At 42.4% G+C, this 21,089-nt stretch overlaps 2 protein-coding genes and 1 long non-coding RNA gene across 4 annotated transcripts; 1 reads left to right on the forward strand and 2 right to left on the reverse strand.

Moving 5' to 3' along the window:
* Window positions 1-254: 254 nt before the first annotated feature.
* On the reverse strand, window positions 255-4,623 carry DAXX (death domain associated protein). Of its 2 annotated transcripts, none has more exons than XM_028508847.2 (8): window positions 4,455-4,623; window positions 3,313-3,571; window positions 2,327-3,158; window positions 1,987-2,201; window positions 1,638-1,833; window positions 1,006-1,480; window positions 638-860; window positions 255-435 (listed from the first exon to the last, which is right to left on the reverse strand). In XM_028508847.2, exons 2-8 carry the CDS (start codon window positions 3,517-3,519, stop codon window positions 376-378), a joined length of 2,208 nt encoding a protein of 735 aa, XP_028364648.1. In that variant the 5' UTR covers window positions 3,520-3,571; window positions 4,455-4,623; the 3' UTR covers window positions 255-375. The 2 variants fall into 2 exon arrangements, with proteins under 2 accessions (XP_028364648.1, XP_035879818.1); XM_036023925.1 differs by having other exon boundaries at window positions 3,313-3,568; window positions 4,455-4,574.
* Window positions 4,624-4,754: 131 nt separating this feature from the next.
* Window positions 4,755-6,218, forward strand: LOC118500165. The gene is made up of 2 exons (XR_004902705.1): window positions 4,755-5,758; window positions 5,869-6,218. It is a non-coding gene; the product is annotated as an uncharacterized LOC118500165 (long non-coding RNA).
* SMIM40 (small integral membrane protein 40) lies at window positions 5,405-7,039 on the reverse strand. Its single transcript, XM_036023933.1, has 2 exons — window positions 6,660-7,039; window positions 5,405-5,471 (listed from the first exon to the last, which is right to left on the reverse strand). Exon 1 carries the CDS (start codon window positions 6,939-6,941, stop codon window positions 6,699-6,701), a length of 243 nt encoding a protein of 80 aa, XP_035879826.1. The 5' UTR covers window positions 6,942-7,039; the 3' UTR covers window positions 5,405-5,471; window positions 6,660-6,698.
* Between the last annotated feature and the right edge of the window lie 14,050 nt (window positions 7,040-21,089).

Raw genomic sequence — 21,089 nt, forward strand, 5'->3', positions numbered from 1 at the left:
AAGGTTTTTTTTTTCTTTTTTAGTGCCTGGCCACAGGGTAAGGGGAAAGCCTGAGGGCAGGGGAGCTCCTGGGGAGTGGGACTAAAGGCAAGCTAGAAAGGGAGCATCCAGGGTTACCCTGGGGCCAACCAACCCTGAGCCAGAGAACAGCTGGTGTCAATCCAGGAGAACAGAAGGACAAAGACAAGGCAGGATTACAATAAGAACTTTATTGTTTATTAATGTTTTGTGTAAAACTTAAGTTGTTTTTTTTAAAAGAAACACCACCCAAAGGGGATTAATTAGCTCAATCCATCCCTTCCTCAGTCATCTGCTTCCCACCATCCTCCAAATACTATCCCCAAACATTTTGGAGTCCAGGTGGTGGGGAGGCAGCTAATCAGAGTCTGAGAGCACGATGATCTCCTCTGGATCGCATTGTGTGGCCACACTCATCTGCAAGGTAGTGAGAAACAAAGAGTCAGAGAGGTCTGGAATATAGGGGGAGGAGAAGCAGGGGGAAGGCCTGATCAGATTAAAAACTAGAGTAAGAAAAAGGAAGAGAGGATGTGGTGAGTGCAATATTCAGATAGAGCATCTGAAAATTAACAGGCATTGAAAGAGAATGAAGTGAGGAAAAACAGCCTCCCCCTCTTACCTTATAAGTACCAGGCTTGGATGGTTTTAACTGGGGGGTTAGGGGCAACTGGGTTGGAGATGGGCTACAGAGGGAACTGGTCACCAGGCCATGGCTAGGAGAGTCCACCCTTGTTGAGGAATCGGCAACTGAGGCCATGGAAGCCAAAGGGGAAGGTGGGCTGGGCAGGGTATTTATCTTCTTCCCAGTCTTCTCATGTACTGCCCTTTGTCCTTCCACATAGCTAGGGACAGAAACATAAATGTAGGGAGCTTGAGGCTGGAGGGGGACTGTCAGTCTCTCCCAGCAGACTCAGTTCCTCAATACTCCTCTCAGAAAGCCCCCTGCAATCCCTCCTTGGCTTCCCTCTTCTTCCTCCTTGTTGTTACCTGTTTCCTAATGGCCCTGCTCCTGTTTGCCTCTCCTTCCGAAATTTCTTGCAGGGGGGACTAGAATCTCCCCAAGTGTGAGGAGAGACACCTCCATTGAAGGAAGTAGAGGTGACTATGGCTGCTCCATTTTCCAAGACAGTGGTAAGGGGGTCCTCTGACTGCTTCCTGGAAGAGGAAGTATCCCCTTCCTCAGGGGACGGGGTGTTATCCACAGTCAAGGCTTCGATCTCTAGCTCAAAGACCTGAGACACAGGGCTCTCTTTCTCCAGGGGCAACTCCTCGAGGTATTCTCCGTTGCTTTCAGCATCTATACTGGAAGGGGCTAGGGGCTTTTCTGACAGTGAAGATGGTGATGCTATGAGTCCTTTGTTTTGCTGATCCCCCAAAGACATGTTGATCCCTTTGCTAGGTTCCAGGTTCTTTTCAGTGGATATCTGTGGTGGGAACATGGGGCTTTTGTCTCCATCTTTACCTGGAACAGTAAAAAGAAGAGAGGGGTAGCATGAGAACTAAGGAAAGAATGCTGCTGAGAAAACACTAGGAGTAAGAGGAGGAAAGGAAGGGTCTCAAACAGGTGCCTTATGCCCAATAGAGGGAACTGACACATGAGGAGACTTTCCTTGACATACCTCCTTCCTCATCTTCCTCTTCATCATCCTCCTGACCTTCCTGAATCTGTTCCAAATCCTCTTCTTCGGAATCTGTGGCTTCCTCTTCATCCTCCTCCTCTTCTTCTTCCTCTTCCTCACTTTCCTCATCTTCTTCATCATCTGTCTCAGCCTTGGAGGAGGTAGGGCATTCCTGGGATACCATTCCACTAGGGCCCTGAGGGACAAAGGAATTTCTTTAAGTAATCCCTTGCCCCAGAGAGTCTACGTCTGTGTTCTTTCTGCAAACCCCCATCAGTCACCCAGGACTCCCTGCTGACCAGTGTAAGGGAAGAACAGGGTTTCTCTGAAGAGTGTATCCCTTCCACACCTCACCAGAATCCAAGGAGACTTTGGGGGGGTCTGCAGAGTGGGAAGAGGTAGCTTGGGGGAGCCGGGCTTTTCTCTTCTGTCTCTCGCCCTCCTCACTCTTATCTTGCATCATCGCATATTTGGAGATCACTTCATCCAGCCGGCTCATAGCCAAGCTCCTGTTTTCCCGAAGGCGCCGGGCTAGGGTGGGATCTGACAGTGCGGGGTCAATGCCTATATGGGAAGATATAAAGTCAGAGGACTCAGTCCAAACCCTAGAAAAAGGGACTAGAGAGATGCCCCCTCTACCACACATCTGACATATAAGAGTTATTGATGGGCATCTCACTAATCCCTACCTGGCCTATAGTCATCTGTGAGGTGACAGCCAAAGTTGTAGATGAGATCAAGGTGGCGTCGCTCCTGTAGCCTGATGCCCACATCTCGGAAGGCATCCTGAGCCATGACCTGGAGCTGCTGTCGGGGGAGGCCAAGGCTGTGGCGAGCAGCTGCTTTTTCCACAGCCCGCAGCACATCTCCATAGTCAGGGAAGGTATCAGGCCCTGGCTTGTTGATGAGTCGCTCAATACGCCTGTTAACCTCTGGGTAGCGGGTGCCACGGTAGGGAATACGCTGTTCTATGACTCGGCCTGTCAGTGAAGAACAGTCTTTCAGCTCACACAGCCTCCCAAAGAGGCGGATCAGCTTCCTCTTCAACCTTGCCTCCTGCAGGTATGTGGAGTCTGGGTCATCCAATTCTTTGAGATCCAGTTCCTTTTCCTGTAGCCGCCGAATCTCAGCCACATACAGTGCTAACAGCTGCTCCAAGCGCTGGATCTGCCGCCGGGAACCACGGGTCCTTGGGGCCTCAGAGCCAGTGGTCTCAGCATTCGTGGGGTCCGAGGAGGGGTCTGCAGGAGGGTTATTCCCAGAGGACTCACTAGAGGTGGTGGCAGCGGGGGCCAGGTTCAGCTTTTTCTTGGCTGAGTGAGCCTTGAGAACAGTGCAGAGCTCATTAATGTACACATAGAGCTTAGCTGGCCGGCTCTGGGCCCGAGACAGGACCCGGGTGAGGATGTTGCAGAACTCCGCTGACGCCAAAAACAGTGAATGGGCACGCTGCTGCCGTTTATAGAGGAATGGGACCACATCAGGGTGGTCTGCTGTCTGCGCCTTACACAGTTCAAGGAACTGGAGGGTTCAGGGGAAGAAGGGAGGGGGAAAGAGATAAGGGAAGGGGTTGAGAGAAAGAAGGCAAGGTGGGATTAGTGGGGAAGAAAGGACAGGAGAGCCAGTCAGCCACCCCTCTCCCTGGGGTACAAGAATCCTCTCCCCTAAAGCTCACCTCTTCAAACAGCTTCTCATTCTCCAACTTGTAGCATTTCTTGCCGCCCGAACTACTGTTCCCTCCAGCCCCATGGGACTGAGAGGAGCCAGGGGCTTCTGCCCGGGGTGAGGTCGGATTGGGGAGTGGGTGGGAGGGCCCTGGCTGAACAGCTGCTTCATCTTCGTCATCATCATCCAGCACAATGATGCTGTTATCGGTGGCCATGGGGGATCAAATCCCCCAGAGGGTGGAAGTGTTGGGGATTTCGTAATTCCTGCTAGAAGGGGATGGGGCCTTAGAAAGAGCCCCCTCCAGCATAGCCCCATCCCTTCATCTCACACATTTTCCAATCTTCTTGGGCTTCAGTAACACCCAGCCCTGCCCAATGTCCTCAATGCCTATTTTCAGCAACTATTAGTACCATGTCTTCTAGGGCCCCTACTAGGGTGCCCCAAGGAACCTGAAACCTGAAGTTCCCACCTCCAGCTCCACCCCTCATAATACATCCGGCCTTTCATTTGCGGTTTCCCCAGTATTCCTCCTAGTTGGCAAGTTGATTTTTTTCTCACGACCCCTGGACCACTTCTCACACTGCACTCCAGATTTCACTGACATCCCCTAGCACAGGTATAAACTACACCCGTCAGTAACACCTCACGTGTTTCCCCCTCTTGCTCTCAAACACGTCAAATTCACACCTTCACCCCATCCTGAAGGATCACCCCAACTCCCAGACTCTCTGAGATGAATAAGATTCCCTCCTAACAATTCATTATCCTTTCTAAATTATCTCCATATCCCACCCCTAACGGATCTCAAACCGCGGAGTTAGACTGGAGGTGTCTCACCTCAAGTCCCCTCCCTCTCACCCCACCCTAATTTTCCCTATTCTCTCTCTACGACCTGTAACATCGTGAGCCCCGCAATGGGTTCTCCCAATTCCTCTCGGATGCCAGCCCTGTGTTTGGCCCCTTCCCCAAGAAGAGCTTCCCGCCAAGTCCCCCTCCCCCAGTTCGGCCCCCGCCCGCCCCTCTCCCCTTGACGGATAGGGGGGAAGAGTACCACAGCTTGCCCCTCAGACATAGCGCCCGGGACTTCCCAGTACCTCTCCCTTGACATTCCCGCCCCCACCTTCGATCCCCACACCGTCCGGCCCGCACCTCAGAAACAGCCTCTCGAGGCGACCCTCATCGCGGATATCAGAAGCTCGCATGGTTCCCTCCTCTTTCCTTCCCCCTCCTACCGCAGGCCCTATTCTGGACCGGAAGCTGCCGAGTTTCCGCCTACAGGAACCTAAGTGCGGCCATATTGCCGTACGGAACCCAGCCTCCACTGTGGCCGGAACTGACGGTACGCCGGATTTCCGAACCCCACCACTGCCACCTTCACAGCGGAAGGCTCTTCTCTGCCGGATCTGTACTGGACGGGCTTATTCCCTCGGCATGTCCTTAAGGACCTGTGGACCGCCATTTTGCCGTACGGCATTGACTGTCCAGACACTAGGGCGCCGCAAGTGAAGCTCTTTTCAACCAGCCAACCGCCGCCGAGTCGCGTGCCGAGAGGACTGAGCCACCTTTCTTAGTAGGTGAGGGGCGGCGAAACAAGGCAATTAAGAAACTGGGTCCTCCAAGGCTGCGCCTGGTGCACCGAAGGGCAGGAGTCACTTATGAGGGAAGTAAAACCTTTTCCTTCCGATGGGCTGTTGACAAGCTTTCCTGAACTGCCTTCCTACCTGTCAAGTTCCAGATTCCACCGCTTCATCGACGGTGTCTGCCTCTTCCCTTACACGGGCTGCTCGCGCCTTTGCTGCCTCTAAATAATGGTGACTACGTCTCCCGACCGTCTCCCAAACGTGAAATCAAAACACATGCACACAAATCAACGTGCTAAACATTGTGTTATTATTGCTATTGTTGATTTGCTTTTCAAGCATCACCACAGAACTAATGACCAATCAAATAGGTGGAACTTAGGCGGTTCTCCGTGCATTTCTGGAGAAGTCACTTAGGCGCAGGCAGTGATGACCTAGAAGCCGTGCTTTGCCAGGCAGGGCCTAGGGACTGGGCCTGTGTGACAGGGACCTTGAGGAGAATCTGCAAATTGCCATTGTGAGGGCTGCAAGACGAAATGAGCCTCGGAAAATACCTCGGGTCTCGTCTCCTTTATCTTTGGGGGAGCTGAGGAAAGAACAAAGAGAGAAGAAACTTTGGTTTTGGTTTTCTTGTTTTAGAATTTTTCTCTCCCCCCTCCCTTTTATTTATTGATTTTAAACAGAGAGATTTTGTTGATTTTTCCACGTGTCTTGACTGGGGATGAAACCCTCAACCCTGGGGTATGGGGATCACGCTTCAACCAGCTGAGCTACCAGGCCAGAGCCTACTTTGACATCCGCCTCGCCTACATCCCACCTCAATCAGTTTTAGGGAGGCTGGAGGGACTCCTGGAGGCAAGGCTGGCTTGAAAGGTGAGTTTGTGGAGAAAGTGGAAAGGCTGACACAGTTCCAGTGGCTGAGGTTCCCCACCTCCTGCACTCATGTGCATTCCACAGCTGGTGAGCATCTTGTCACTTTCTAGGACTGCAGAAATCCCCACACCTCCAAGCCCTCAGAGACCGGGAGCTTCAAACCCTCCCTTCCATTTAAAGAATTCCACACCACATCTTTCCAAGTATCTTTAAAAAAAAAAGTGCAGTTCTCAGCCATGAAATCTGGAAATAATCTCACCTTGTCTTAAATAAACAGATATGTAGCCCATTTCTTTCCCCAAGGAACCATAAACATCACCTTGTCTACTCATTAAAAATGTATTTTTTATTCTTAAAAAAAGTGTGTACAATCTTCATGCTATTTGATCAGTTCTGCTGTCATAATAATTGTAATGATAACCCTGAAGAAATTTTTTTTAAACTGGAGTTTTGGTCACAAAAATAGTTTTCATCTGAGACCTTCAAGTATAAAAGCATAAAATTGCTTCTGGGGAAGTGGAATGGTAAGAGGAGTTCAATGAGAAAAGAGAAAAAGAAGAAAATGATTCCCAATTGTTAAGAATATATGTATTTTTTTAATGGATGATAGTAGGCATCAAGTCACTCTCATATTTCAGTGCCCCTGGGTATTCAAAGGGTGATTTAATTGTTTTATTTTAAAATGTAAATATTTTTAATATGCCAGGAAATACATCCTTGAAATAATTTCAATTTATGATGAAAAAAACATAGATGCTTACTTAAAAATATGTGAGGAGTACAATTTTTTAAAAATTGTTTCCTGGAGTATAGGCAGAAATTTTAGACAGCTGCTCTAAGCTATCCAAATGTACCCTCCATAGTCCCCAACAGTCTTACTTGCCCCCATCTCCCCTCTCACCTCCATAGCGGGGTAAGAGGATGTTCATAGAAAAGGTGGTCACAACTCCAGCTCCTCCTCGTTCTGAGGTATTCCCAGGAGCCAGTCCCCAAACATTGCCCATGGTAGAGAACACAGCAGCTTACAAAGAGTCTCCAGCATCAGTAGTGTCAGAAAAATGGCCAGGAAGATAAAGAAGGCCTTGTCCAAGGCCCGACGTAGGGTACCCCTGGGAGGAGTAGGACCCTGGGCAAAAGCCAGGAACACATCCTCCTTGTCCACACCACCTTCCTCCTCTTCCATCCTAATTTATGGTCTGGCAGCTAGCTGGATCAGGGAGGCTGGGATAGAAGCCCTTGCTCAGCAATGCCAGGATTAAGGGGTGCGGTGGCTTAAAGTCCTGCACCTGCCTGGCTTGACCCTAATTCCTGAGAGAAAGAGAAAGGCAGAGAGAGTGGGAGGGAAACAGGAGAGGAGAGCCTCTGAGCCTTTGGAACAATCATATAATTATATAATGCAATGTAAATGATCTGATTTGCTATCTTGAGTCAATGTCAGTCAAAGATCTAAAGTCCATTCCAGCCCTGGCTGGCGTAGCTCAGTGGATTGAGCACGGGCTGGGAACCAAAGTGTCCCAGGTTCGATTCCCAGCCAGAGTACATTCCTGGGTTGCAGGCCATAACCCCCAGCAACCGCACATTGATGTTTCTCTCTCTCTATCTCCCTCCCTTCCCTCTCTTAAAAAAAAAAAAAAGGCCATTCCAGATTAACAGTAGGTAGTTGGGGGCAAGGGGTGGGACTCTCCTAAAGAGGCTGGTGGGAACAAGCAGGTGCAGGAGTTCAAGGGGAGATTTGTAAATATTAAAAAAAGAAAGAAAGAAAGAAAGGAAAGGAAAGGAGGAAGAAGAAAAAGAAGGGGGAGAGGGAGGAAAAAGATGAAAGAAACAAAGACCATGATTGGTCAGCAGAGCAAGAGTGTTTGATTGGGACTTACCAGTTGGACCAATAAGGAAGAGAGAGATTTTTCCATGGGAGGTCCTGGTCTGAGTTGTTGGTGGGAAATATTCCCCAAGAAGTTGTCTTAAAACAGAGATTGAAGGCTTTTTCTGGACCCTATTCCCCAAGCACTGGCCTGAAGTTCGGTGAGAGAAATGGAAGCCTGGAGCCCCTGGGATAAGTGGTGGTGATGGCACAGACATCAGAGGAAGTGTGTAAGTTGTAGTGGACTTCAAACCTGGATCGTTTAGGGTCTCCTACCTAAACTTCATTTTGACGTTAATAGGAAGATCTTATTTACTTGGGTAGATTTTGTTGACCCAAAATGGTACAAACAATGCCACAATTTTGTTTAGAGTCAACTCATATTATCATTTGCCATTTCCACAGGGGTTCACATTATGAAACAAAAAACCTGGGATCAGCGTCCATACTAATAATTTATTAGTTAGGTTAAGTTAAACAAAGAGACCATTATATTGAAATGGCTCTTATTTAAAAAAAAAAAAAACAGGCCCAAAATGGAGTCACTTTTGCTACTCCCCACCAAGAATTGATACCTAATTTAACTGCAGTTTCAGCCTCTCCCAGGAATGGAATTTTAAATGAATCAGTCTGGAATTTCCTAGTCACACTAAGGTGGTACCTTACTAGTGGTACCCTTCTAGTTACCACTAAGGTGGTAATCTGCCTGATGAGACCCCATTCTTTCCCTTAAGAAAAGATGACCTTGCCTGAAATAATCTACCCTTTCAACTTCCTTGTTCCCCTTTCCCCATATTTTTGTTTATAAAAGCCTTACATTTGCCTAGTTCCTGGGGGGTATCTATTTACTAGATGAGATGCTGCCTGATTCATGAATCATTGAATAAAGCCAATTAGATCTTTACATTTACTCTATTGAATTTTTGTTCTTTTTTTAATTTTAACTTTTTATTATCTTTTAGTTCAGTTTATGTAATAATCTTCATAAAAATCTATTGAACAAAAGGCCTTGCTTATCATTTATAAAGCAAACTGAAAACTAAGTTGTTGTAGCATTTAGTAAATGAAATAATAGAGTTCTGGGGGAAATCTGAAATTGATGTACATTTGATTAAAAAAATAAACCATGTTAGGTCACCATGAAGATTTATACAACAATCAAATGCAGAAAAACAAAAAGAATACCCTTTCCTTGATTATAAGAGAACCAAGTATTTTTAGAAGCTAAAGCTATTAAGTTTCAGCACCAAAACACTAAACAAAAATTTCTTTAATATTAAAGATTTTATTTATTTATTTTTAGAGAGGGAAGGGAGGGAGAAAGAGAGAGAGAAACATCAATGTGCGGTTGCTAGGGGCCGTGGCCTGCAACCCAGGCATGTGCCCTGACTGGAAATCAAACCTGCGACACTTTGGTTCGCAGCCCGCGCTCAATTCCACTGAGCTACGCCAGCCAGGGCTAAATTTTTTTTAACAGTTGCTTTTTCCGTTTTGTTTTTCGGGGTTTTTTTTTTTCCAGATTTTATTCATTTTTAGAGAGGAGAGGGGAGGGAGAAAGAGAGGGAGAGAACATCGATGTAAGAGAGAAACATTAATCGGTTGCTTCTCACACGTGTGGACCAAATCTGCAACCCAGGTATGTGCCCTGAGGATCAAACTGGCAACCTTTTGCTTTGTGGAATTATGCCCTACCAACTGAGCCACACCGGCCAGGACTTAATGAATCCCTTTTAAAGAGTGCAGGCCTTTCATTTCTGTTAGATGTCCCTCAAACCTACATACATGTAAGGGCAAAAGAGAAATGATGCATGCCTTTCTCAGTGCATCACATCAAAAGGTGAGCCTCTCACACCCCTGGTACTGCCAACCCAGTCTGTCAGGTTTCTCCCTCATAAAGCCACTACTTGTCTCTTTGTAATTCCTAGGTGTCTGATACCTTATCAGATCTCCACTTATCTGCCTTATAATTTGTCTGTGACCCCCATTGGAATAACCACCATGATGATGTTTGTTAAATGGTGATCTTTTAAATTCATCATTTCTCCTTCAGTTTTTAGCTGACATACAGTGTAAGAGAAAGCATTCCTGTTCTCCCATTTATTCATTTATTTATATAATATGGACTCGTGGATTCTTATTTTACTCAATGACGTGTAACCCATTACCATATTTCTTTAGATTTTTTGGACCAATAAATTTCTTTTCTTTAAAGATTATTTCATTTACTTTTAGAGAGAGCAGAAGGGAGGAAGAGAGGGAGAGAAACATCAATTTGTGGCTGCCTCTTGCATGCCCCCCACTGGGGACCCCACAACCCAAGCATGTGCCCTGACTGGGAATCAAACCAGTGACACTCCTATTTGCAAGGCCAGCACTCAGTCCACTGAGCCACACCAGCCAGGGCTGGACCAATAAATTTCTATTTTATTCAATAAATTATAATCAGTTACTATCATTATTATGTTGGATGTCTAAATTATCCCCAATTTTGCAAATGGGAAAGCCCTTCAGGCTAGTTCCTATGTCCTTTTGAAATGTTCTCAACATTTTTTAAGCACTTCCTTACTTTCTGGTACAAGAGGTAATTCAGATTCAATTTTTACTTTTCTTGCCTCAGCTCAGGAATCAGCCATTTCTTCAAGTGGCTCTGGCTTCCTTTAACAGTGGATGGCATTTGGAAACCAAGATATGGATGCCAGATTTCCTGAGTGTTACCAGATGCCATTATTTCTAGGCCTTCTCAGCACACAAAGCTAGAAAACATATGAATATATTTATATGTATATATGAGGTCTGTCTGGAAAAAGTACATCCATTGTTAACATAATGAAAACAGTTTACTGGCATCCAAGGAGAGTGGACTGGAATGCACATGCATGAACAATGATGACTTCACTGTACTAGTCAGTAGGGGTAGTAGACACTGGTGAGAGAGCATGTGCATTGTGTGGCCATCACATTCAAAATGACTGAGTGAGTAAAGCAACGAATCTGCATCAAATTTTACACTAAACTTGAACATACCTCCACAGAAACTATTCGGATTAGCCAGAAGGACACAGGTATGGGCAACTGGTGATTGGCAACTTCATCACTACTATGCACCCTCTCATACATCACATCTTGTGCCGAGTTTTTTCATAAAACATCAAATCACCAGGTGACTAAGCACCCCCACAGCACAGATATGGTGCCCTGCAACTTCTGGCTTTTCCCAAAACTAAAATCACCTTTGAAAGAGAGGAGATTTCAGACCATCAATAAGATTCAGGAAAATAGAACAAGGCAGCTGACTGGGGGGACTGTGTGAGGTCCCAAGGTGCCTACTTTGAAGGAGACTGAGGCATCACTGTCCTATGTACACTGTTTCTTGTATTTTGTGTCTTCTTCAGTAAATGTCTTTATTTTTCATATTACATGGCTGGATAGCTTCTGGACAGACCTCATATGAATACACACACACTATTCTAGTTACTATGGCTGCCTAACACACCACCCCAAAACGTAGTGGTGTAAAACAACCATTTTAGTATGCTCATGGATTACTGTGTCAGAAATTCAAAAAGGACACAGGATAGCTTGTTTTTGCTCAGTGATGTCAGCTTGGAAAACTTAAGGACTGCGGGTGACTTAAGTGCTGACAGCTGAAATCCTCTGGAGGCATCTTCTCTCATGGGTCTGACAGTTGATGCTGGCTGCCAGCTTGATCTCTGCTGGGGTTGCTGGCCAGAACACTTATGTGTGTCCTCCCTATGTAGCCTGGGCTTCTTCACAGCATGGCAACATTGGGATAGTTAGAACCCTTACATGGCACTTATGGCTCCAAAGGCAAGTATTGCAGTGAGCAAGGAATAGGCTGTTCCATATTTTCTGGCCTAGCCTCAGAAATTATGCAGTGTGCATCCCAAAGTTCATAGCAGCACAATTTACAATAGCCAAGTGTTGGAAGCAACCTAGGTGCCCATCAGTAAATGAATGGATCAAAAAACTATGGTACATTTGCACAATGGAATTCTATGCAGCAGAAAGAAGGAACTCCTACCCTTTGTGACAGCATGGATGGAACAGGAAAGCACTATGCTAAGCAAAATAAGCCAGGTGGTGAAAGATAAATACCATATGATCTCACCTTTAACAGGAACCTAATCAACAAAACAAGCAAACAAGCAAAATATAGCCAAAGACACCAAAATAGAGAACAGGCTGACAGTGACCAGAGGGGAGGGAATTTCAGGGGAAAAGGTGAAGGATTTGCAGGAACAATTATCCTGCAAAAATAAAGGACACATGAAAAAACAAGGGGGGGTGTGGAAATGGGAGGGAGGTGGGGAGGGCTGGGGGATGGGCTGGGATGGGAGTAAAAGGCAGAAAACTGTACTTGAACAACAATTAAAATTTAAAAAATAAGTATAAAAATAAAAATAAAGAAATTATGCAATGTGATGCAGCATGCCTGCATTCTATCGGTTATGAGAGAGTTACAAACATGTTTGATTTACTGTTTGATTTACATGGAGGATAGACCTTGTAAACCCACCTCTTGATGGAATAACTGAGAGGCTTCAAGGGATAGTAGTAGGTGAAAAAGAGGAGAATAAGAATACAGACAACTCTTTTTTTAATTGAATTTGTGGCATTCGTTAATAAGATTACATAGATTTCAAGTGTCTGATCTTTTTTTAAAGATTTTATTTATTCATTTAGAGAAAGGGGAAGGGAGGGAGAAAAAGGGAGAGAAACATTACTGTGTGTGAGTGATATCAACTGGTTGCCTCTTACAAACCCCCAACCAAGGACCTGGCCCACAACCTAGGCATAGGCCCTGACTGGGAATAGAACCAGCGACCTTTCAGTTTGCAGGCCAGCACTCAATCCACTGAACCACACCCGCCAGGGCTGTACAGCCAACTCTTTTAAAGAAGTTTGTCATAAGAAAAAGACGAGAAATGCAGCATAATGTAGAAGGAGAGGTGGGGTCAAGAGGAAAGATTTTTTTAAATGATTTGTTCTGGTATGAATAACAAAGTAGGGAGGAAAGGGGACAAGGGATTGAAGAAGCAGTTGTAGGAACGATGTCCTTGAGTGAGAGAGGCTGGGATTCAGTGAACAAGTGGAAGAGCTAGCTTTAATTTTTTTAATTTTTATATATCTATTGGAGAGAGAGAGAGAGAGAAACAGAGATTGGTTGCCTCCAGCATGTGCCCCAACTGGGGACCATACCCACAAGCTGGTATGTGCCCTGACTGGGAATTGAATCCACAACCTTTTGGTGCACAAGAAGATGCTCCAACCAACTGAGCCACACTGGCTGGGCAGAAGGGGTAGCTTTAGATAGACACATTTGTGGTGCCTTGTGGGAAGACAGAGTCTAAGGATAGAAATGTAAGGAGGCAAGGAGTTTTAGTAGGAGGGGGGAAAAGGAGTTCTCTTCTGTTGCCCCCTGCTTTTCAGTGAACTAGGAAGTAATGTCATTAGCTGGACATGAAGGGGTTGGTTGGAGAAGAGAAAAGATGTAGATATTGCAGGGTCCAGGTCAAGAATAAAAATTGAGTTTCAGCCCAGAAATAAACCCACACCTATATGATCAATTAATGTATGACAAAGGAGACAAGAATATACAATGAGGTAAAGACAGTCTTGTTGTAACCGAAAGAAGGTCCAGCTGCCTGCTGCTGCAAAAGCCAGTACTCAAGAGGCAGGTTCTGATATAAAGTAAAGTGCTTTATTTTCAGGTGCCAGCCACCTGGAAGATGGGGGACTCAAGTCTCAAAGCCCATCTCCCCCTCTCAGTAGAGGCAGAGATTTTTAGAAGGAGGGAGAGGGGAACAGAACAAAGAAACACAGGGGAACAGATCAAGAAAAGGAGTTGCAAAGTTCTCTACGCGCAGATGAGTGCAGTACATTCTGGTAAGGCAAATGATGATCCAGTATGCATCATCCAGGTTTAGTCATCCTGGATTCACATCATCCTGGCTCCATGGATGAAGGTCAGCAAATCTCCTGGAGCTGGGATGCCTGAAAGTTAGAGTCTATATCTTTTAAAACTAGTTTTTAGTATATTTATACAAATATGCTGTTCATCTACAAAACACATATTAGAGTTAGCACTTACAGAAACGATGTCAAAAGAATGGTGGTGTGGGTTACAATTTCCAACTGTTACAATTTTCCACTGTTATGTCTTCAATGTATGGTGTTGGGGACACTGTAAGTTACATGCAAAAAAAATTTGACCACTTCCTTGCACCATATACAAAAATAAATTCAAAATAGATTAAAGACTTAAATGTAAGACCAAAAACCATAAAGCTCCTAGAAGAAAACATAGGCAATAAACAATTTGACATTAGTCTTAGTAAAAAAAAATTTTGGATGTTTCCTAGGGAGAAGACAGCTAATGAGAAAAGAAACAAATGGGCCTACATCAAACTAAAAAGCTTTTGCAATGCAAAGAAAACCATCAATAAAACAAAAAACCAACCTACTGAATGGGAGAAGATATTTGCGAATGATATATCCAATAAGAGGTTAATATCCAAAATATGTAAAGAACTCATACAACTTATAAAAAACCAATTCAATTGAAAAATGTGCAGAAATCATGAATACACATGTCTCCAAAGATGGAAAAAAGATGGCCAACAGACATATGAAAAAATACTCAATATCACTAATTATCAGGTAAATGCAAAGGAAAACCACAGTGAGATATCACCTCACACCTGTCAGAATGGCTACTATCAATTAATCAACAAACAACAAGAAAACCCTTGGACACTGTTGGTGGGATTGTAAATTGGTATAGCCACTATGGAAAACAGTACAGAGTTTCCTCAGATAGAATGACCAAATACCCATCAACATCAATTCCTCTTCTGGGTGTTTATCCAAAGGAATCCAAAACACTAATTTGAAAAAAATGTATGCACCCTTATGTTCCATGCAGCATTATTTATGATAGCCAAGATGTCTAGGTAACCTAAATGTCCACTGATCGATGGTTAGATAAAGAAGAAGTGGTATATGAAGTGTACCACAATGAAGTATCACTTGGCCATAAAAAAGAATGAAACCTTACCTTTGCAACAACATGAATGAACCAAATGAACCTAGAGGATATACAAAGTGATACAATCAGGTAGAAGACAAATGCTATATGATTTCATTTACATGTGGGATCTAAAAATACAAAATAAACAAACAAAACAGAAATGAACTACCGATACAGAGAACAGATTGATGGTTGCCAGATGAGAGGGGTGTTGGGGGGATGGGTGAAAAAGGTGAAAGATATTTAGAAGTACAAATTGCCAGTTATAAAAAATAGTTATGGGGATGTAAAGTACAGCATAGGAAATATAGTCAATAATGTTGTAATAATTGGGTACTACATTGTAATAAGATGGGTACTACATTTATTGAAGTAATCACTTCATATGGTATATAAATGTCTATCACTATGTTGTACACCTGAAACTAATATAACATAAATTATACTAGTCAGCTATAAGTACTTCAAGTATAATTGAAAAATAAAAAATTCAATCATAAAAATGGAGACTTAGATGCCCTGGCTAGTATGGCTCAGTGGTTGAGTGCTGGCCTGCAAATCAAAGGGTTGCTGGTTCGATTCATGCCTGGGTTGTGGGCCAGGTCTCCATTACACAATGGGAAGAGGCAACCACACATTGATGTTTCTCTCCCTCTCTTTCTCCCTTTCTTCCCTTCTATAAAAAATAAATAAATAAAATCTTAAAAAAATGGAGGCTTAGATAGTTTTAAATTGTTCGAAGTTAATAATCAAGCTAATAAACTGTTATGTTCTTTATTCATACCTTGATAATTGTGTGCAAAGCAACACAACTGGAAGAATATCAAAATGATCACATCTAATTATTACCACAGATATTTAGGCATTCTGTTGTTGGACCAGATATGATTGGATGAGTAATAAAATAAAGGCATGTATTATTAATAAATTAATAAATATATATTTTAAAATGTTTTTCTTATCTTCATTTTAGCAAAGTCACTAATTATGTTCTTTTTAAAAAATACATTTTATTGATTATACTATTACAGTTGTCCCATTTTTCCCCCTTTATTCCCCTCCACCCTGCACACCCCCTCCCACCCACATTCCCTACCTTTAGTTCAAGTCCATGGGTTGTACATATAAACTCTTTGGCTTCTACATTTCCTATACTATTCTTAATCTCTCCCTGTCTATTTTCTACCTACCATTGTTGCTGCTTATTCTTTGTACCTTTTCCCCTTCCCCCCCACTGATTACCTTCCATATGATCTCTATTTCTGTGATTCTGTTCCTGTTCTAGTTGTTTGCTTAGTTTGTTTTTGTTTTATGGTTCAGTTGTTAATAACTGAGTTTCTTGTCATTTTACTGTTCATAGTTTTGATCTTTTTCTTAGATAAGTCCCTTTAACATTTCATATAATAAGGGCTTGGTGATAATGAACTCCTTTAACTTGACCTTATCCGAGAAACACTTTATCTGCCCTCCCATTCTAAATGATAGCTTTGCTGGATAGAGTAATCTTGGAGGTAGGTCCTTGCCTTTCATGACTTCGAACACTTCTTTCCAGTCCCTTCTTGCCTGTAAAATTTCCTTTGATAAATCAGTTGACAGTCTTATGGGAACTCCTTTGTAGGTGACTCAGATGTTGGAATGTCTGAAGATATCCTGGAGGTTCCTAAGCCTCTCCTCATTTTTTTTTAATTCTTGTTTTTTTATTCTGTTCTGGTTGAATGTTTCTTTCTTCCTTCTGCTCCAAACCATTGATTTGAGTCCCAGTTTCCTTCCCATCACTATTGGTCCCCTGTATATTTTGCTCTATTTCACTTTGGGTAGCCTTCATTTGTTCCTTCATTTTGCGACTGATCTCAATCAGTTCTGTGAGCATCCTCATTACCAGGGGAAGAATGGTGGAAAAGATACAGGAAATAAGAAGCATAAAGAGTAGATACAAAATAGACAGGGGGAGGTTAAGAATAGTATAGGAAATGTAGAAGCCAAAGAACTTATGACTCATGGACATGAACTAAGGAGGGGGGGAAGAAGGGGTTGTGCAGGGCAGAGGGGAATAAAGGGGGTAAATAGGATAACTGTAATGTCATAATCAATAAAATATATTTTAAAAATCTTCCTAAAAAAGAGTAATATGATCATTGCACATCATGCTCCAGTTGAAAAATAAGCATCTTGTTTCTACAACCACCCCCCAAAAAAGAGTAGTATGAATTGTTTACTACAGGGAAATATTCCTCAACCACCATGTACAACTGAGGCCCTACTGAGTATTAATATATCATTATGTAAGTAAACATTGTCTTCATACTGAGAGAGATTTGACAAGTTAATTGATCTTTTTCTCTTACCTAATCACTATCACTGCTAAATTCTCCCTACATTCCGAACAAAGGTCCATCTCTAGAGGCAGCACAATACATAAATCTTCACAACATTTAGTTACCATGACCTTTTGTTTCAATGATCAAGGACAAGAGATGTGGAGATCAATTTTCTTGGGATTTAAGTAGCATTAATTACAACAGCAAATGTTTAAACTTATAGTCATGCTGTGTATAGTAGGCAGCCTTCTAAAATGGTTCCCAGTGAGCTCTGCCTTCTTATTCATGCTCTTGTGTAATCCCCTCTCCTTGAGCATGGTCTGAACCCAGTAACTTGCTTCTAATGAATAGAATACAGTGAAAGTGATGGGATGTCATTTCTGAGATTATATTATAAAAGACATGACTTCTGTCTTGCCGGCACTCTCTCTATTGAGGCTTGGACGAAGCAAGCTGCCATGTTGGAGAGGCCCGCATGACGAGAAACTGAGGGTGGTCTCTAGACAACAGTCAAAGCAAAACTGGTAACTTCAGTCCAATAATCTTTAAGGAACTGAATCCAGCCAACAACTATGGGAGCAAACTTAGAAACACATCCTTCCCCAGTTGAGCCTTTATATGAAATCAGTGGCAACACCTTGATTGTAGCTTTCTGAGAGACCCTGAAGTAGAGGATCCAGCTAAGGTTCTCCCAGATTTCTGACCCACACAACCCATGAGACAATAATGTGTGTTGTTTTGAGCAACTAAGATTTGGAATAATGTCTTACGCAGTAATAGATAAGTACTACACTGTGCTAGAACTAAGTGTCAGATCTTAATAATAGAAATGTCCTTTCCAAATTTATTCTTATTTTGTGCTATGACACATGGGGCTCTTAAAATGTAGGGTTCAAGGCAGGGTCTCCTCTTGTCTGGGTATTAGATCATTAGTAGGACTAGTTAACCAGTCTTTAATTATTTTTTTTCCTTGCATGTTCCCTAAAAACATTTTGGAAAGCTATGTCACCATTTGCATATTTTTATTTTATATCTATTTTTTTTCTTGTGAATTTAAATAACTACAAAGAGAATAAAATTCTGATGTCTCATAAATGTGACATTTTAAATAAGACTGTTTATCATATTCTTTTTTTTATTTTAATCATTGTTCAAATACAGTTTTCTCCTTTTTACTCCCAATCCAGCCCCCCCCACCCCTCCCCACTTCCCTCCCATTACCACCCTCCCCTTAGTTTTTGACCATGTGTCCTTTAAGTTTGTTCCCATGAACCCTTCCCAATGTCCCCTGAAATTCCCTCTACTCTCCCCTGTGGGCACTGTCAGCCTGTCCTCTATTTCAGTGTCTTTGGTTATATTTCGCTTGTTTCTTTGTTTTGTTGTTTAGGTTCCTGTTAAAGGTGAGATCATATGGTATTTGTCTTTCATTGCCTGGCTTGTTTCACTTAGCATAATGTTTTCCAGCTCCATCCACGCTGTTGCAAAGGGTAGGAGTTCCTTCTTTCTTTCTGCTGCATAGAATTCCATTGTGTAAATGTACCATAGTTTTTTCATCCATTCATTTACTGATGGGCATCTTGCTTGCTTCCAGCATCTAGCTATTGTAAATTGTGCTGCTATAAACATTGGGATGCACAGGTTCTTTTGTATTGGTGTTTTAGTGTTCTTAGGATAGAGTCCCAGCAGTGAAAACGCAGGGTCAAAAGGCAGATCCATTTTTAGTTTTCTGAGGAAGTTCCATACTGCTTTCCACAGTGGTTGTACCAGTCTGCAGTCCCACCAACAGTGCACTAGGATCCCTTTTCTCCACAACCTCTCCAACACTTGTTGTTTGTTGCTTTGTTTATGATGGCCATTCTGACTGGTGTGAAGTGGTATCTCATTGTGGTTTTAATTTGCATCTCTCTGATAGCTAGCGATATTGAACATCGTTTCATGTGTCTTTGGATTTTCTGTATGTCCTCCTTGGAGAAGTGTCTGTTCAAGTCCTTTGCCCACTTTTTAATTGGATTCCTTGTCTTCTTAGATTGCAGTCATGTAAGTTCTTTATATATTTTGGAGATTAAACCCTTGTCTGAGGTATCATTGGAAAATATGTTTTCTCATACAGTTGGTTCTCTTTTAATTTTGATACTGTTTTCTTTAGCTGTGCAGAAGCTTTTAATTTTGATGAGGTCCCATTTGTTTATTCTTTCCTTTATGTCACTTGCTCTAGGGGACAAGTCGGTAAAAAAGTTTCTTCGTGAAATATCTGAGATTTTCCTACCTACGTTCTCCTCTAGGACTTTAATGGTGTCGCACTTTATATTTAAGTCTTTTATCCACCTTGAATTTATTTTTGTATATGGTGTAAGTTGGTGCTCAAGTTTAATTTTTTTGCACATGGCTGTCCAGTTCTCCCAACACCATTTGTTGAAGAGGCTATTTTTACTCCATTTTATGTTGCTACCTCCTTTGTCAAATATTAATTGACCATAGAGACTTGGGTTTATTTCTGGGCTCTCTGTTCTGTTCCATTGGTCTATGTGCCTGTTTTTATGCCAGTACCAGGCTGTTTTGATTACAGTGGCCTTGTAGTATAGTTTAGTGTCAGGTATTGTGATCCCTCTTACTTTATTCTTCTTTCTCAAAATTGCAGCAGCTATTTGAGGTCGTTTATGATTCCATATAAATTTTTGAAGTGTTTGTTCTATGTCTGTGAAATATACCATTGGCACTTTAATAGGAATTGCATTGAATCTGTAAATTGCTTTGGGTAGCATGGACATTTTGATGATATTAATTCTTCCAATCCATGATCACGGTATATGTTTCCATTTGTTTGTGTCTTCCTTGATTTCTTTCCTGAGTGTTATATAGTTTTCTGAATACAGGTCTTTCACCTCTTTGGTTAGGTTTATTCCTAGATATTTTATTTTTCTTTTTGCTATTTCAAATGGGATTTTTTCCTTGTTCTCTGTTTCTGCTGTTTCATTGTTGGTGTACAGAAATGCCTTTGATTTCTGGATATTGACTTTGTATCCCGCTGTTTTGCCAAATTCATTTATTAGGTCAAGCAGTTTTTTGGTGGAGTCTATAGGATTTCCTATGTATACTATCATGTCATCTGCAAACAGTGACAGTTTTGTTTCCTCCTTTCTGATTTGGATGCCTTTTCTTTCTTTTTCTTGTCTGATTGCTGTGGCTAAAATTTCCAGTACTATATTGAATAGAAGTGGTGAAAGTGACAGCCTTGTCTTGTCCCTGATCTTAGTGGAAAAGATTTTAATTTTTGCCCATTGAGTATGATGTTGGCTGTAGGTCTCTCATATATGGCCTTTATTATGTTGAGGAATGCTCCCTCTATTCCCACTTTGCTGAGTGTTTTTATCATGAATGGGTGCTGTACCTTATCAAATGCTTTTTCTGCATCAATTGATATAATCATGTGGTTTTTGTCTTTGCTTTTGTTTATGTGATGCATTACATTTACTGGTTTGCGAATATTGAACCATCCTTGCATCCCTGGAGTGAATCCCACTTGGTCATGGTGTATGATCTTTTTAATGTATTGTTGGATGCGGTTTGCCAGTATTTTGTTGAGGATTTTAGCGTCAGTGTTCATCAGTGATATTGGCCTGAAGTTTTCTTTCTTTGTTGTGCCTTTATCTGGTTTTAGAATTAGGATGATGTTGGCCTCATAAAAAGAGTTTGGGAGACTCCCATCTTTTTGGATTTTTTGGAATAGTCTGTGAAGGATAGGGGTTAGCTCTTCCTTAAATCCTTTGTAGAATTCTCCTGTGAAACCATCTGGTCAAGGGCTTTTGTGTGTTGGGAGTTTTTGATTACTGCTTCAATTTCTTTTGTTGTTATTGGTTTGTTCAGGCTTTCTGCTTCTTTTTCATTGAGTTTTGGAAGATTATATTTTTCTAGAAATTTGTCCATTTCACCTAGGTTTTCAAATTTCTTGGCATACAGTTCTTCATAGTAATTTCTTACAATCCTTTGTATTTATGTGGTATCTGTTGTAATCTCTCCTCTTTCATTTCTGATTGTGTTTATTTGGGTCTTCTCTCTTTTTTTCTTGATGAGTCTGCTTAAAGGCTTGTCGATTTTGTTTAT

The sequence above is a fragment of the Phyllostomus discolor genome, chromosome 4, assembly GCF_004126475.2.
Source record: "Phyllostomus discolor isolate MPI-MPIP mPhyDis1 chromosome 4, mPhyDis1.pri.v3, whole genome shotgun sequence".
NCBI lineage: Eukaryota > Metazoa > Chordata > Mammalia > Chiroptera > Phyllostomidae > Phyllostomus > Phyllostomus discolor.